Raw genomic sequence first — 14,007 nt, 5'->3', positions numbered from 1 at the left:
ACTTAAAGATAGACTTAAATGAGAAATGAAGCATTTCAATACGAATATTGAGTGCATACATTTTTTTTATATACATTAAATGATAAATGTGGGTAACTTTTTTAATCTAAATGACTCGGAATGAAGCATACTGCTTATATAAATTACTGACATACAAAGTCCATTTCTTTCAGAGGTGTTTGCTCTTGTTTTGCATAAAATGATCAATACAAGCACCATTGAAACTTCCCAAAAGACGCACCAATGTTAATCTGTAAAATGGTGGATTTGGTGTTTTTTCCACTAGTCAGTCCACTTTAAGAAAAACATATGTAATTATGCTGCACACTTCTTATAGCATGTATGTATAAGCGATAACATATAAAAAATTACTTTTGAATCATACAGATTTTCAAATTTATTGACTGCCAGACTTGCATTTGAATTGTGGAAGTTAAAACTGGCATACTCTTATTTTGTAGCTCCAGGTACAAATACTTTCTGTCAAATATTAATTTATATTTAAAATCTGAAAATACAGCTTCAAAGTCTTATGATGACAGCATTTTTACACATTTTTCCTTTTCTTATCACCCGTTGGCAAAACGGATAGTCATGATTTTTTGCATCCAGGGGAACTTAGTCTTCCCCTTTGTTTACAGCATACAGGTTAACTTGGATGTGTAACTATTGCAATAATACTAAGATTAATTAAACTGTTCATTATTTCTATCTGCTCCCCTGGTACTTGCTGCAAATGCAAAACAATTTGTATCTCCAATATAGCACTGTACGTAGTGAGAAGCAATGTAACTTGCCAATACTTCTACCTTGACATAATTGTCAAGGAACGCCCCATGTGTAGAGCAAACTTCAGGTGCAGTTTTGTCAATACACCCATTGGAGTTATATTCACATTGGCTTGTTTAGAGGATTCTGTGGCTGGCAGATAAAGAAACTGAAGGATTCTACGGTTTGAAAACTCAAATATAGTGAATGAGACTTTTAAGAATAATATAAAAATAAGATTTTGATTTGAATTTTATAATTCTGTGTTGGTGTTTTTCTTCTGTGGTGGTTTTACTTTGATGGGCAGCCAAACTCCACCACAATCGCTCCCTCCTCACTCCCCCTCCTTGGAAGAAGAGGGGAGAAGAAAGTATGCTGGAAAGGAAGGAAAAAAAATCTCACAGGTTGAGATGAGGATATTTTAATTAAAGGGAAAAAGAAGGGGAGGGAGGGGGAACAAGCAAGGCTGTGCAGAAGTACAGAGGAAAAAAAATATTTCTACTTCCCATCAGTAAGTGATGTTTGGCCGCATCCAGGAAGGCGGGCCTCAATACACGTAGCAGTTGTTTGGGAGGACAGACATCGTCATAACAAGAGCCTGCTCTGCCCCACTCTTTCCCCTTTCCCACCCTTTATTGCTAAGTGTGACACCACAAGGTAAGGAGTGTCCCTTGGTTAGTTTAGATCAGCTGCCCTGGGGATGTCCCCTCCCCACCCCTTGCCCACCTCCTGTTGGCTCGAGGGGGTTTGAAGGGCGTCTGGGTGCTGTGCCAGTGCTGCTCAGCAAGAGACCAATGCTGCTGCCATGGCTGCTCCAGATAGAGGTGCAGGCAGAGCAGCTGCAGGGAAAGTTAACTCCATCCCAGCCAGACCCAGTGCACCTTCCCAGAATGGTATTTTAACACAAGGTATGTTGCATTGCCTTCCTCTAACTTAATCGTATTAGAAAATAAAATTTCAGTCATTATACATATTTCCGGTCATTGTCTTGCACATACATTCCAAATGCTGCTTGCTGAAGCAAACATTTTGAAACTATACCCAAAATAATCCCAGGTTAGTAAACTCACACACCTTTTCCTTCTAGGAGCAGATGTACTTTGGACAGACAGATGAATTGCATCACCAAGAATTCAAGTGGCTATTTTCTTTCATTCTTTATGTACCTTAGCAGAGGAGACAGAGATGCATCACTTTCTCCAGTATTTTTCCGGAGGATAATGCAGCTAATTTTAATTTTCCTTATCCCAATCCTCCTTACTGCTAAAGGTTTTACACATCAAAACCGTTGTCTGTCTTGGGCAAAAAACAGGCAGAAGCTAGCTGGAACCTTTGACCACAGCTCCCACTACTTGCAAGCGCTCCTTTACTCAGTCCATAAAAAGGCTGCATTTAAAAGGGAGTTGTGGAGACTTGAAGAGGCCACAGGTGAATTGCCCACTGGTACAACTCAGAGTTTTGCCTAATTAAGAGCAATAGGCATCTCACATACATTTATTTCCTAATTGTATTAATTGGCAGAAATACCAGGATATTAACCAATGTGTGGAGACAGAAGGCCCTGAAAATTATTGCTAATACAAGTCCGCACATCTTCATCATGACTTAGGCTTTAACATGTTTTTTTATCAAGGTGATAAGGTCACTATGAAATTCGTCTGTCTTCCAGCTGCTCAAGTTGGTGGCTGCCATTGGTAAGCACTAGTGTGTATAACTATGGGTGCTGTAAAGAATCAAAGGTGGTATTTTCACATAGCATGACTTCCTCCCAAATGCAACCCACTCATTCACTGCCTATATTGTCCATTACCACCACTCAGATTTCAAACATGCAATGCTACTTCAGTACCTGTACTTTTTTGTTTTACCTCTCTCATAATATTCCCAATGATTTCTTACCTAAACAGCAAAAAATTCTGTCCAGATTAATTTTTCATCATTCTATGAATATATCTCATAGAACTCATTCCCAAGTCCTTGCACTTCCTGTTTGTTAGTATAGTAATAATAATGAGCTGTATTTGTGTTTAATTAAAAACACAAGCAGTATTTTTTCCACTAGGCTGCATTTAGAACACTTTCCTGAGATACCGTGTGATCTTATTAGTGGATCTTCATGCCTTTCTACCACAAGCTACCGTTTCTGTTTCATGTTATCGGGAAAGATCTTTGTGGTCTGGAAATCACAGTGTGGTAGGTACTCTGCGGCATTTTGGTATTAAGTGAAGTTTCAACATCAGACTTTTGTCTTCTAAACGCTTCAGGTTTGTTTGCTTTACATTTAATTCAAATCCTTTATACAATTATTTTCTTTTTTTTATTCTTTTTCATTTAGGTTCTTTTTCATTGGTTGACCACAAATAAGAAGCTGCTTCGAGTGCATTGATTAACCTATTTTCACGTAAGTGGCTAAAACGTATGTATGCAATGTCAAATATTGACGAAACAGCAAAGTTTAGCTAACCATTGACTCTGTACCTGACAGGATCACAGCATAATAATTCATCACATTACTGCTCCAACTTTCAGAAAATATAGATGAGAGAACTCAGTATCGTGTATCTGTAGTAAATGCATCTCCTGAATATATTAGAAATAACACAGAATTTTTCAGGCAGGACTGAAGTGTCACTGGAGAGAGTCAACATGAAACTTATAGCCATTAAACTACTGCATTTTATAGTTACTAATGCCAACTAACACTTCCATCTGGTTTAACTGATTTGATGAAGTCAGATTCTGGCAGCGTGAGCAGAGGACAAATAAAGGTCGAGTATTGGTACTAAGTGACTCACTTTGAAACAATGCTGTTGAGTTCATAATTCAAGTAATTGAAGTAATGAATGGGATGTGATCAAGCTTGCTGACTAGATCAATAGAAGTGTGGTTTTACATATGCAGTGAGTCAGATGATGCAGCCTAATGGAATACAGCATTCCAGGGATGTTGAAAACAGCGCAGTTGAAACTTGCTAGTGAATGGTTCAACAGAACACAAAAATCATTAGCAACTTTGAAAGAGCTTAGGTGGGGTATTATAGAAAGCTGAAAAAATTGAGCTGATCTCATACTGTAATGAATATGGTTATCTATGTGCACAATTATTTTTATCATAAACTCAGAAATAATGATAGAAACATCTATTGTGCCCAAAAGTGTAATTTGGTCATAATCTCACCTGTGATCTCTCAATAGACCACATCTTCAGTTTGCGTGTATATCTCTGAAAAGAGCTGGGAATATTTTAAGATTGTGTTGGAGAATTGCCAGTATTCTTTGGATAAGTTATTTTAAGTTAGCTGTATTTGCTATCAACTTTTTAGTCTGTTACTCCTAGCCAGATTTTTTTCTAAAGCTTTCTAGCTTTGATTACCATGTACCAGATTTCATTGCACTTTTTGTGCCTTAAGAAAACAAAACAAAACCAAAAAAAAAACAAAAAACAAAAAAAAAAAAAAAAAAAAAAAAAAAAACAAAAAAAAACCACAAAACCTTCTCTAGTCATGAAGGTAATATCTAGATCAGAAGCAAGTGAATGATTAGGCTTCCGGGTAATGTCTGCACCTAGTCAGGTACAACCATGTGGTTAGAACGTGCTCCTGATGATCTTGAAATCCTGTAACATAACCTGATAATACTTACCACAGTTAAATGACTTTTGAAGGAAACTTCCCTAGCAATTTGCTGTCTTCCTTCTTCCTCATCTTTTGTTCTCCACTACAGCTATAAGAAAAAAATAAAGGCTTTGTGTATTTTCTGGTGCTCATTGTTTTGGAATCTGTCTCAATCGGCAGTAAAAGTTCTTGTTTTCTTATCAAGGTTCATTGTATAACTATTTTAAAAAAGTAAAGTAAATGCATTTCCAGGGTGTGCCTCAATTTGGTATGTATCTGAGGAGCATAAAAAAGGTCCAACTCCATCTGCGTCTTCAGATTCTCTTTTTAAAAAAATAGCGCAGTGCAAGATTGTATTTTACCTGCATCAGTTTCTTACTTTTATATGTATAAAGAGCTTCAAATATCAACTAGCTTTTTGGCAGTCCATTATGACAGTAATGTAATAGCAGCCAAATTTAATTCAGGTTATTTGATGTCTTCATTTTTCTCATTTTAAAGTATTAGTGCCTTCAGTTGTAGGTTCATGTACCATGGGTGTACCCCAAAATTGTATTCAGTTACTGTGCCTAAAGTTCATAATCTATTTTCAAATGACTTACTCATGAAGTAGATTAATTTAGTTTCTATAGGTAGAAAGCAATATACAATCTTGTTTTTTTAATGATATTAATGTCTGTAGTCTAAATGCACTCCATATTTCTGTATCATACTTGACAGGTCCTCCCAATAAGAACTCACTGCATATAATGCCATGCCTCACCTAATCTACAGTCTTTGAAAGGATTGATTTTTGAAAATAGGTTGTTATTAAAACTTACAAGATCAGAAGCTGGCAATACAGAAGGATGGGTGAATGAAATGGAGAGAGCAAACTAGAATCAAGGATGCTTTTCTGGGAGAGGAATTATGAGCTGAAGACCTCCTTTCACACATATGCAACCTATATTAGTATCAAATGGCATCATTTTTCAAAATGAGGATTGTATTCATGAGATATTACTTAGCTGGTATAGTCAAGAAATCTGTTCAGCTCTTCATACATTTATTGTGAGGTGTATTGTTATGGTTCTTTAACCTTAAATTTGTGTAGATGGCAAAAATAGGAGAGGAATGGCTTTTTAAATTCTCTACTAAAAACTTAGTAATCCAGAAAATTACTTGAATCTTCTGTGAAAGCTAGTGATAATATGCAATGAGAATGTTTGTTGTATTGTACAGTGCTCACTGTATAGTTACGGCTATCAGCACAGCATTCCTTTCTGCCCACTCCCATTACACTATAAGAACAAAAGAACAATTGTGCCAGGACAGAGCCTACCTAACTCAGCATCCTGTCCTTGGCAAATGCTAAAAGACGATACCTAAAATAAATAAATAAATAAATAAATAAATAAATAAAGTACTATAACTGGTTTGGTTTTTTTTTGTTTTTTTTTGTTTTTTTTTTTGCAAAGTATTCTCATAGGCTTCCAGAGTAAGTGACACTGACTTTGTATTTAGTAACCCATTGTGGATTTCTCTATCTAGAAAATTTGCAGAGTTGCCCTGTAGAATGACCTTAATACACTGGCTAGGTGTTGTAACAGCACATAAAATCTCACCCCCATCATATGTCTTTATACTGAATTTTAACTTCAGTTGCAAGATACTGAGTGCTAATATGTCCTAATACCTGCTGCTGGGTGCTATGCAAGAGTCATGCCCGAAAAATTGTAGAGACTAACTGGCTATTGACATGGCACTGATGTAGCATGTGAACTGAGTTTTTAGTCATGCTCACTACATAATACCAGCAGTACCTTAAGCAAGGTAATCAATAATCAAGAATTTTCTTATCTAGCCCAGTCTCCAAAGAAGGGATGTGTGTAATAAGATTGGCTTCAGAAAGTGTTTTTCAGTATGTGCTACTGTAAATACAAGGTAAGTGACAAGATCTGCATGCACAATATTAAAATTTCAAAACAGCCCTTTGTTGCCAGTATAGCTTTGTGATTGTGTGTGGAGTTCAAAAGCAAGTTCACTCCTGAAGATAATAATTTTATTGTGGGAATTTCAGTGTACCTTAAGAACATAATTATTATTCCTGATCTTCATCTATATCAAAGTGGTTTTCTAGATAACTGTACCTGTGCTGCAGGATGCCTTAAAGCTGAGGTCTAAGACTTTGCATTTCACTTAACTTCGGGGGGGGGGGGGGGGGCGGAGGGGGGAACTTGAAGAAAGCCTGAGGATACATTTGATGCTTGTGTGATGGTAGATTGCTACAGAACAGCAGCCATTGTTTTGCATCTTGATGTAGCATCTTGATAGATACAGGATGACTATATACCTTTGAAAATGTGGAAGATGGGAAGTCATTTTTAAAATGTATAAATAAACCTGATTCCCCTTCCATCATAGCATACTATCTGTCCATGTGGAAAAAAAAATATATATAGATATATATATTATATCTGCTATGGAGAGAGGGGAGGAAAACAACAACAACTCAGCTCTGCATCATGCAGCTTTTATTCCATTGTTTGCCCTGGAGTATATCCTTAGAGATAAACTACAGAATGAACTGTGTTCATATCTTTTAGGTTAAGAGCACCATAATGCAGAATGCTTCCTTATGTCATGTAAACAGAAGCATAAAGCATTTTTTTTAAATGTAGTACTACAGCATATTGTTATTTAGAATTACCATGTACATGCTTGCTACTATTATTAAAAGAGATAAATCCAGATCTAGCAGTCTTTTGGGTCTTCTTTATAAGTTCTGACTACACAAAGGCTCCAGAATTTTTCTGTCTTGGCATTGGTGACTCAGTGAACCTTGCACACTGTGAAAGTTTAGGAGAATGCTGCCAGAAAGAGAGGCACTCCTAAAGTGACCATGGGGCTATGGGAAACGATGTGCTAAAGGTATATAGCCAGGTACACCAATTTGGAATGATGTTCTTCATCTTCCATGAACTTGTAAAGGCAGTTGAAATTCTGTAAGGCAGAGTGAATCACACTGACTTGTGCTGGTACAAATTTGGTGGTCTCGTTTGCCCTAGCATATAAAATATATGCCTAATTAAAGTCTATAGTTCTTTAAGCTTCTGCAGGATGTTTTTCCTAACCGTTTGGCTTTGATGGAGGTGTTTAATCAACATGAAGACCCCATAAAGACCATCTACCCCATTCTGGGTGCATTGGTCCCTGAGTAAGCTTGGTGTTTGAGTGTAGATAATCTTGGCAGCCGTACCCTTGATCAAAACCAGTAAGATGTAGGTGAGGATTGAGGACTGCGAACAGTCGCAGGGGGGATGTCTGAGTGCCAGGGGGCAGCAGGCAGGGGGGCACTGCCCTTCTTTGGGGCTTTCTGCACCATTTCACCTCAGCCTGAGGTACACACAGCGGCCGGCCCCTGTGGAGCTGTAGGACTCTGTGGTATGAGACTCGAGTGTCTGATTCTGTGATATAGGACTGAAGTGTGACCCTGTGCCATGCATGTATCACACTGTATGACTGTGGGACGCCTCGGGGAGCAGGCGGCGGGTGTGTGCCGGGCACTGCCGCGGCTCAGCCTCCTGCCGCCCTTTATTCCCCCGCAGACATCCGAGGCGGCGCAAGGCTCCGCCCAGCGGCCGGGGCAGATTCCTGTCGCATTCCTCTTGCGCACACGCTATTTCACCGCCCTCTGCGCCTGCGTTTGTGCCTGTACGTGTCAGGCCGCCTGCAGGGGCAGGACCCGGACCCAGCCCCGTCCCCGCCGCCTCCCTCAGGCGGACAACGGCGCCCAACGCCCCCCCCACCCCGCCCCCCCCAACACAGGGCGGCCTCCAGGCGCATGCGCACCTCCCCCTCTCCCGGCGGAGCGGGGCGGGCCCCCTGGCGCCTGCGCGGCAGCGCCGCGTCCACCCGCTGCCTGCGCGCATGCGCAGCGGCGAGGAGCGGCGGGGCCGTGTGAGGGAGGCGGCGGCTGCTGCTTCCTCCCCCCCCCCCCCCCCCCCCCCCCGTCCTCCTCCTCCTCCTCCTCCTCCTCCTCCTCCGCCCTTGCCACTCGGCGCCTGGGGCCGGGCCGCGCTCGCCGGGGGCGGCGGGATGATGATGGCGTACTTCGCCGAGAGCTTCTGGGTACGGCGGCGGCGGCGGGGGGCGCGGGGTGCCGCGGGGGTGCCCCCCTCAGGCTGTGTGTGAGGCGGGGGGGGGCCGGTGCCGGTGTGTGGGGGTGCAGGGGGGGGGGGGGACGGGCATGGGGAGCGGCGATCCGGGGCCGGCGGCGATCCCGGGGGGTGCAGCGATCCCGGGGCTCGTTTCCGAGCCGGGCAGGACGGGTGCGGGTCGCTGCGGCGGCGTTGGGGCTCGCTGTGCTGCCTCCGTGCGCTGCCTGCCCGGCGGGCGAGCTCCCCGGGACACGCACACACACACAGACACACACGGACACACTAAAAAAAGAGGGAGAAAATACCTCAGTCCTCGCCGTCTTCCTGCTCCTGCACAAACAATGGTGATCCCTAGCGCCCAGGGAAGGCTGCTTTCCCAAATGCGACACGCTGCTACTCCAGGGCGTAAGCCCTGGTTTCGTGTTTTGTCTGCAGCCTTGCTGCCTTTTTTTTTTTTTTTTTTCTTGCTTTCTTGCTTTCTCCTTCGCTTTGGCTCTTTTTTGTTGTTGTTTTCGACAGAACGGTAAAATCGGGTGAAAGGAGCCCGGGTTTGCTCCTCTCGTGGCGTGTGGAGGCTGAAGTTCTGCCATGGGAGACGAGTATTAAACTAACACCCGAAACCTTTTCATCTTTAAAAATAAATAAATAAATGTTTTAAGTTAACATAAAAAGTCAAATTTTCATTTCAAACCTGATATCTCCTCCTACGAGTAAACTGAAATACAAGCTTTTATCCAGCAACCTCAACTGAAATAAAATGGTTTTTTTCCATTTCACTGCGTTAAGTACTATAACTTTAACTTTTTAAACTTTTGGCTGCGTGCTTATCTCTGGCTAATTTCGGTAGTAAGTCAGTAATTTTGTTAAATCGATGGAGATAGAGGGCCATTCTTCTATGTTGTTTCCCTCTGTGCCTACAAAAGTGCTACCAGCAAATACGAGGCAGTGGACGTCTACCCAACACTTCCCATTCCCCCTTTGTGCCCTGCAAAGTCCCTGTCTTACAGCTCGCAGGCCAAACTCCAGCCGTGGGTTTAGAAACGGGTGCCAAGAAAAGGAGTTTTTCTTCTGTTGGCGCAGGTATTTTTTTCCTGCCTCCAAAAATGACGTCGAGTAGGACAGGAAGCATGTTCTTCTCACTTGTCTTGCAGTGGTGGCAATGACAGTAGACAGGGTCTTAAACTGGCAAAATTTGATGAGAAACCTTTGTAATACCATGGACAGAGTTTTGTTTTGTGTAAAAGTAAAATACAAAGTGATGAGGATGGCTGCCTCCTTGCTGATGTGGGCAAATATCTTTCTAGAAAAACTGTAGTGGCTACACATATGTATAATTTTTAACATCAGAAAGTATGTCCTCAAAAAAAAGTGTAGGTTTTTGCATTTTGAGTGATGAGGCTTGTCCAGCTTTTCAGAATGGGTTATTGTTCAGAACTGTTACCACAAGGCTTTGGAGGATTCAGGGTACCATCTATATCTGCTTTGAAATGTGGGGAGAAGGCTGAGATGGAAATTAGAAGATTGCTGTTGAAATTCACTGACCGTGTGATGACTAAAAATAATGAAGATAAATCTGTAAATTGAAAGAAAAGTGGTATTGTGTTGAGCTTTGGAAGAAGTGTCGTCTATTTCTTGCTTTTGCCATCACCTTCTAGGTAACACAGGGCACAATATTTTACTTTTCTGTTCGTCCTTTCTGTCCTGTTCGTCACCTATGGAATGGGGTTAATTATACTTCCTAAAGCGCTGATGTGGAGTAAATCCAAAACATTATAATTAATACTTAATTGCATTATGTACATGCTGCCTCGATTCGCAGCTGAAATGGCACATTGGAAATGGAACTCTGGGTCTTGTGCTTTGGAAGACCCCCTCCCAGCTTCATAACCTGCAATAATTGGTAGGGAAAGGCCTAAGAAACTTGAGGGTTTTACATGATTTCTTTGGTAAAGAGGGGTGGCATGAATATATGTGCGCTTCTTACATACTGTTTAGGCTGCTGTGTTCTAAGAAGTTCCTATTGGTGTTCTTCTGTAGATGAAACAAATTTTGGCTTCTTTACTGTAATAGCCTTGAAGCTTATTAGGCTTCCACATTGTACGGCTTTTAAAAGAAACTGGATAGTTGGATTTTTTATTTTTTTTTTGGTAGGGAATGTAAGAAAAAATTACTTTCTCTGTGGTATTTTTGGGCCTGTCATTTGTTGACTGCTTCTAAGAGGTCATTACAAGATTATTTTCAGGACATGAAGTTGAAGTTTAGAGGCCTGTACTGTCACTTGGAAAACGTAGGGGTATGCTGGTAGAGTGTGGTGCTCCTGAGCTTTTCAAAGTCAGTATCGTATAGGTTTGGTTTTTGTGTGTGTGTGTGATTTATTGGTGTGTTTGTTGTTTTTGTTGTTGTTTTTTTTTTTTTTTCATTTGTTTGTGGTATCAGAAATTATGAACAAGTAATGCAGACTATAAATGGCTTTGATTCTTATGACTGAGTTTCAGGCATTCAAGTCACATGGCCAAACATTCCCCTCTCCTAATTAGGATGTTGTCATAAAACTTGGGTGCTCGCTGCTATGTATATGCTATATCAAAACAATGATGTAATTTAAAGGGAACACTTTCCTAAGTTATTTCCATTATAAATAATTAGGTTTTGTCACTTTGAATACACTCATGCCAGTACAGTAGAAAAAAATAGCATTCATTATCATTACTTACTGTTTTCCTAGCACTGCTTAGGAAGTGTTGCATAAGCTTTGACATAAGTTTGGTTTTAAATTGCCTGGTGCAAGCGATACCCCCATTAATTGTAAGTCTATTAAACTGTTTCAAGTCAACCAAAATAAGCCACTTCTAAGCCAGTTGGTATACATCTGTAAATTGTTTTAGATTAATTTGATTAAACTGATTGAAGTTTTATGCGTAGCTGAAACTGGTCTCTGCAGTGGTGCGTGTGTTAAGCGTTGGAGAAGTTCTGTGGCATAAAAATGCACGTTTAAGTCAGCTTTGACAATTTCTTTCTGTTTTATCTTTTTAATTGCTTATGCTACATGTAGCCTTTGAGAAGGGCTGCGAGGAAGGTTCCTTTCTTGTCAGGGACTTTTGCAACATGTAAGGGCTGGCTGTATCCGGGGCTGGTAATCTCAGCTTTGTGAAGAGGCTTGCTCTAATAAATGTAAGACATATTCTCTTACGCATTTACAGGCTATGATTGACACTGAGACTTGTCGCGCTTCCATCTGGAGGCCCATTCATATGTTTATGCAGTACTACTCTTCAGCTTGGCGTGCAGATGGATGCTCAGTTTTCAGGAGAGCTGTTGTGCAATGTTTGTTCAGTCCCCTCCCTCTTCGTGTACTTGTTTAGCATGAGTTGGCAATTTTCCATCTTCTTGTCCCCCAAATATTTTTTATTACCTAGATGTAGAGGAAAAAACATCCTTCCTCCATTGTATGCCTGGAGCTTCTATGGAGCTGATCTGTATTTAATTTACTGAAACTGGAAGAATGAAATTTATATTTCCAGGTTGCTTTGTGTTCAAACTTCTCAAAACTTTCAGAACGGAGGAAGATACTTTGCCTGTCTAAATGTCAGGTGACTACTTTTTGGGTGTTTCCATGCACTCAGTTCTGTGTAGCTCTTTCAGACACTCAGCGATCCAAAATTACAGCTTTCAGAAGTGTAACACCATCACATGCATCAGAGAAGTATTTTCGTGTAGACTATGTCCACTAGGTTAAGCAGTTGCCTTAGTGGAATGCAGGAAACATTACTTACTTGCAACTGCAGTAAGCAGTAACTGATTAAACAAAAGGGCAACAATGTATATCAGAGCATCTAAAATTCATTTAAATTTACCTGAGGTTAGCTGGACTTCTGTAGCTTTATTTCTTTAAAGTCATACTTCCTTATGAGTTCACAAAAAGAATTCCACAGTACAAATGGACAAGCCATAGCAAACAGTGTACATCTAAGTTTGTGGATAAAGAGCAAGGTTTTTTTGGTTAATTTTTTCATTTTAGGGTGAGGGGAATGAACAGACAGTCTCTGATGCACTAAAATATGTCAATTAGTTGTTAAAGTATTTTGTAACCTGTTTAACTTGTATCTTATGGCTGAAAGGTTGTAAAAGTTGTGTCTAGTTCCAGCTAATGCTTTATTTCACCCCCGTTGAGGGAGTTGTGCTTCTCCCTGCGCTCAGTTATGGGAATGTCTACAATTTTTATTTGGCCTATCAGTGCAACTCTGAGACTTTGATACAGAAACATTTTTTCTTCCAAAAAGGCTTATAAATTGTTAAGATTTATCCTTGCTAGGGGTTTTATATGCATACTCTTACATTCAGGGGTGTGGTTTTCTTACGTTTGCATCTGATAGTAGTATGGGCAGTACTTTTAAGCGTAAAAGTAGCTGTAGGACAGCTTCTCTAGAGCTGACCCATAGAAGAAGCAAAGAATACAAACTTTCCTATTTTCACCCCCAAAACTGAAGCAAGTGACTCTGTTTTCCATATTAATTATTTTCTAGTCTTTTCCTATTTAGTATTTATCTAGCAAGAGAATTTCTTTCTGGTTAGGTGTTGTTGATATTGCATGTTTGCCATAGACGGTTGTAAGGCTTAACTTAATTTGGAGATTATCCAGTTTTCATTTTTAGACAATTTGAAGTAGAGTAGAGACCTAAAATTCTTAGGGCTAAAAAGAAAACCTGTCTTTAAGTTGAAGAAGCACTTCTAAATGTTGTGGTTTGAATATATGTCTGTTTCCTGGAGAATAAACTGCAGGCTTGATAGACTATTAAAAAAATAAAAAAGGAAGTCAACAGACTATGATTTAAATTAATGAATTAAAGTCAAAAGTATAGCTTTCTTATTCTGTTCTATTCCTTCTGTGTAATGCAATATTGCGATCATGTGTAAAAGTTTGAACAGGGGGTTGAAGGATTATCATGCATACTCAGCCACTACTCACATGTGGTACAAAAGCATAGGCTAAAAGGATGGTAATTCACTTATTGTCAAATGTTTCTTTACTTGCCAAACTTAGTTGGAAAAAGTTAAACTTTGGCTGAATCTCTCATCAAGCGTCTAAAGTCTGACCAAAATCAAAAACTACTGCATGTGCCTTTTGTTGACTTGTCCACTGAGTTTTGCAGTGAAAGCAGCATTTGCAGCTGTCCTCTTCTTGCTTCTCACACTGGCCAAACCAGTAGTAAATACCTGACCAATCACGGAAACTTTAAAATCACGTCAATAGTTGGGAAGCATTTGTTTACATTAGGGAAAAGGAGCGTGCTTTAACAGAGTATTAGCTTTTTATACTAGTACGTGTTAATGTTGAACAGTTTTAGTCCAAAGCAGACAGAACTTGTGCTTAGACAAGTTGATTGGAAACATAGGAAATAAACAGTGCTAGAGATGGCCCAGAAATTTCTGGCTACTTTACAAAATGTAGATTTAGATTTGGAATTATCTCTATGTGTAGCAAACTAA

General features: G+C 40.2%; 1 protein-coding gene and 1 long non-coding RNA gene across 8 annotated transcripts in view; both read left to right on the top strand.

Moving 5' to 3' along the window:
* The first annotated feature begins 2,242 nt into the window (after positions 1 to 2,242).
* On the top strand, positions 2,243 to 6,577 carry LOC137848688 (uncharacterized). The gene is made up of 2 exons (XR_011091476.1): positions 2,243 to 3,169; positions 5,102 to 6,577. It is a non-coding gene; the product is annotated as an uncharacterized lncRNA (long non-coding RNA).
* A 1,729-nt stretch (positions 6,578 to 8,306) lies between these two features.
* FCHO2 (FCH and mu domain containing endocytic adaptor 2) overlaps positions 8,307 to 14,007 on the top strand; it is a 90,996-nt gene continuing 85,295 nt past the window's right edge. For 6 of the 7 annotated variants that reach the window (XM_068665937.1, XM_068665939.1, XM_068665936.1 and 3 more), the window contains exon 1: positions 8,340 to 8,491. In XM_068665937.1, the coding sequence (XP_068522038.1) occupies positions 8,459 to 8,491 (33 nt within the window). In that variant the 5' untranslated portion in view covers positions 8,340 to 8,458. Of the gene's footprint in view, positions 8,492 to 14,007 lie in introns of all 7 variants that reach the window. The other variant, XM_068665941.1, reaches the window with a different exon arrangement.

The sequence above is a fragment of the Anas acuta genome, chromosome Z, assembly GCF_963932015.1.
Source record: "Anas acuta chromosome Z, bAnaAcu1.1, whole genome shotgun sequence".
Classification (NCBI taxonomy): domain Eukaryota; kingdom Metazoa; phylum Chordata; class Aves; order Anseriformes; family Anatidae; genus Anas; species Anas acuta.
The sequence above is the reverse complement of the archived record's forward strand: the minus strand, read 5'-3'. Positions and strand labels throughout refer to the sequence as shown.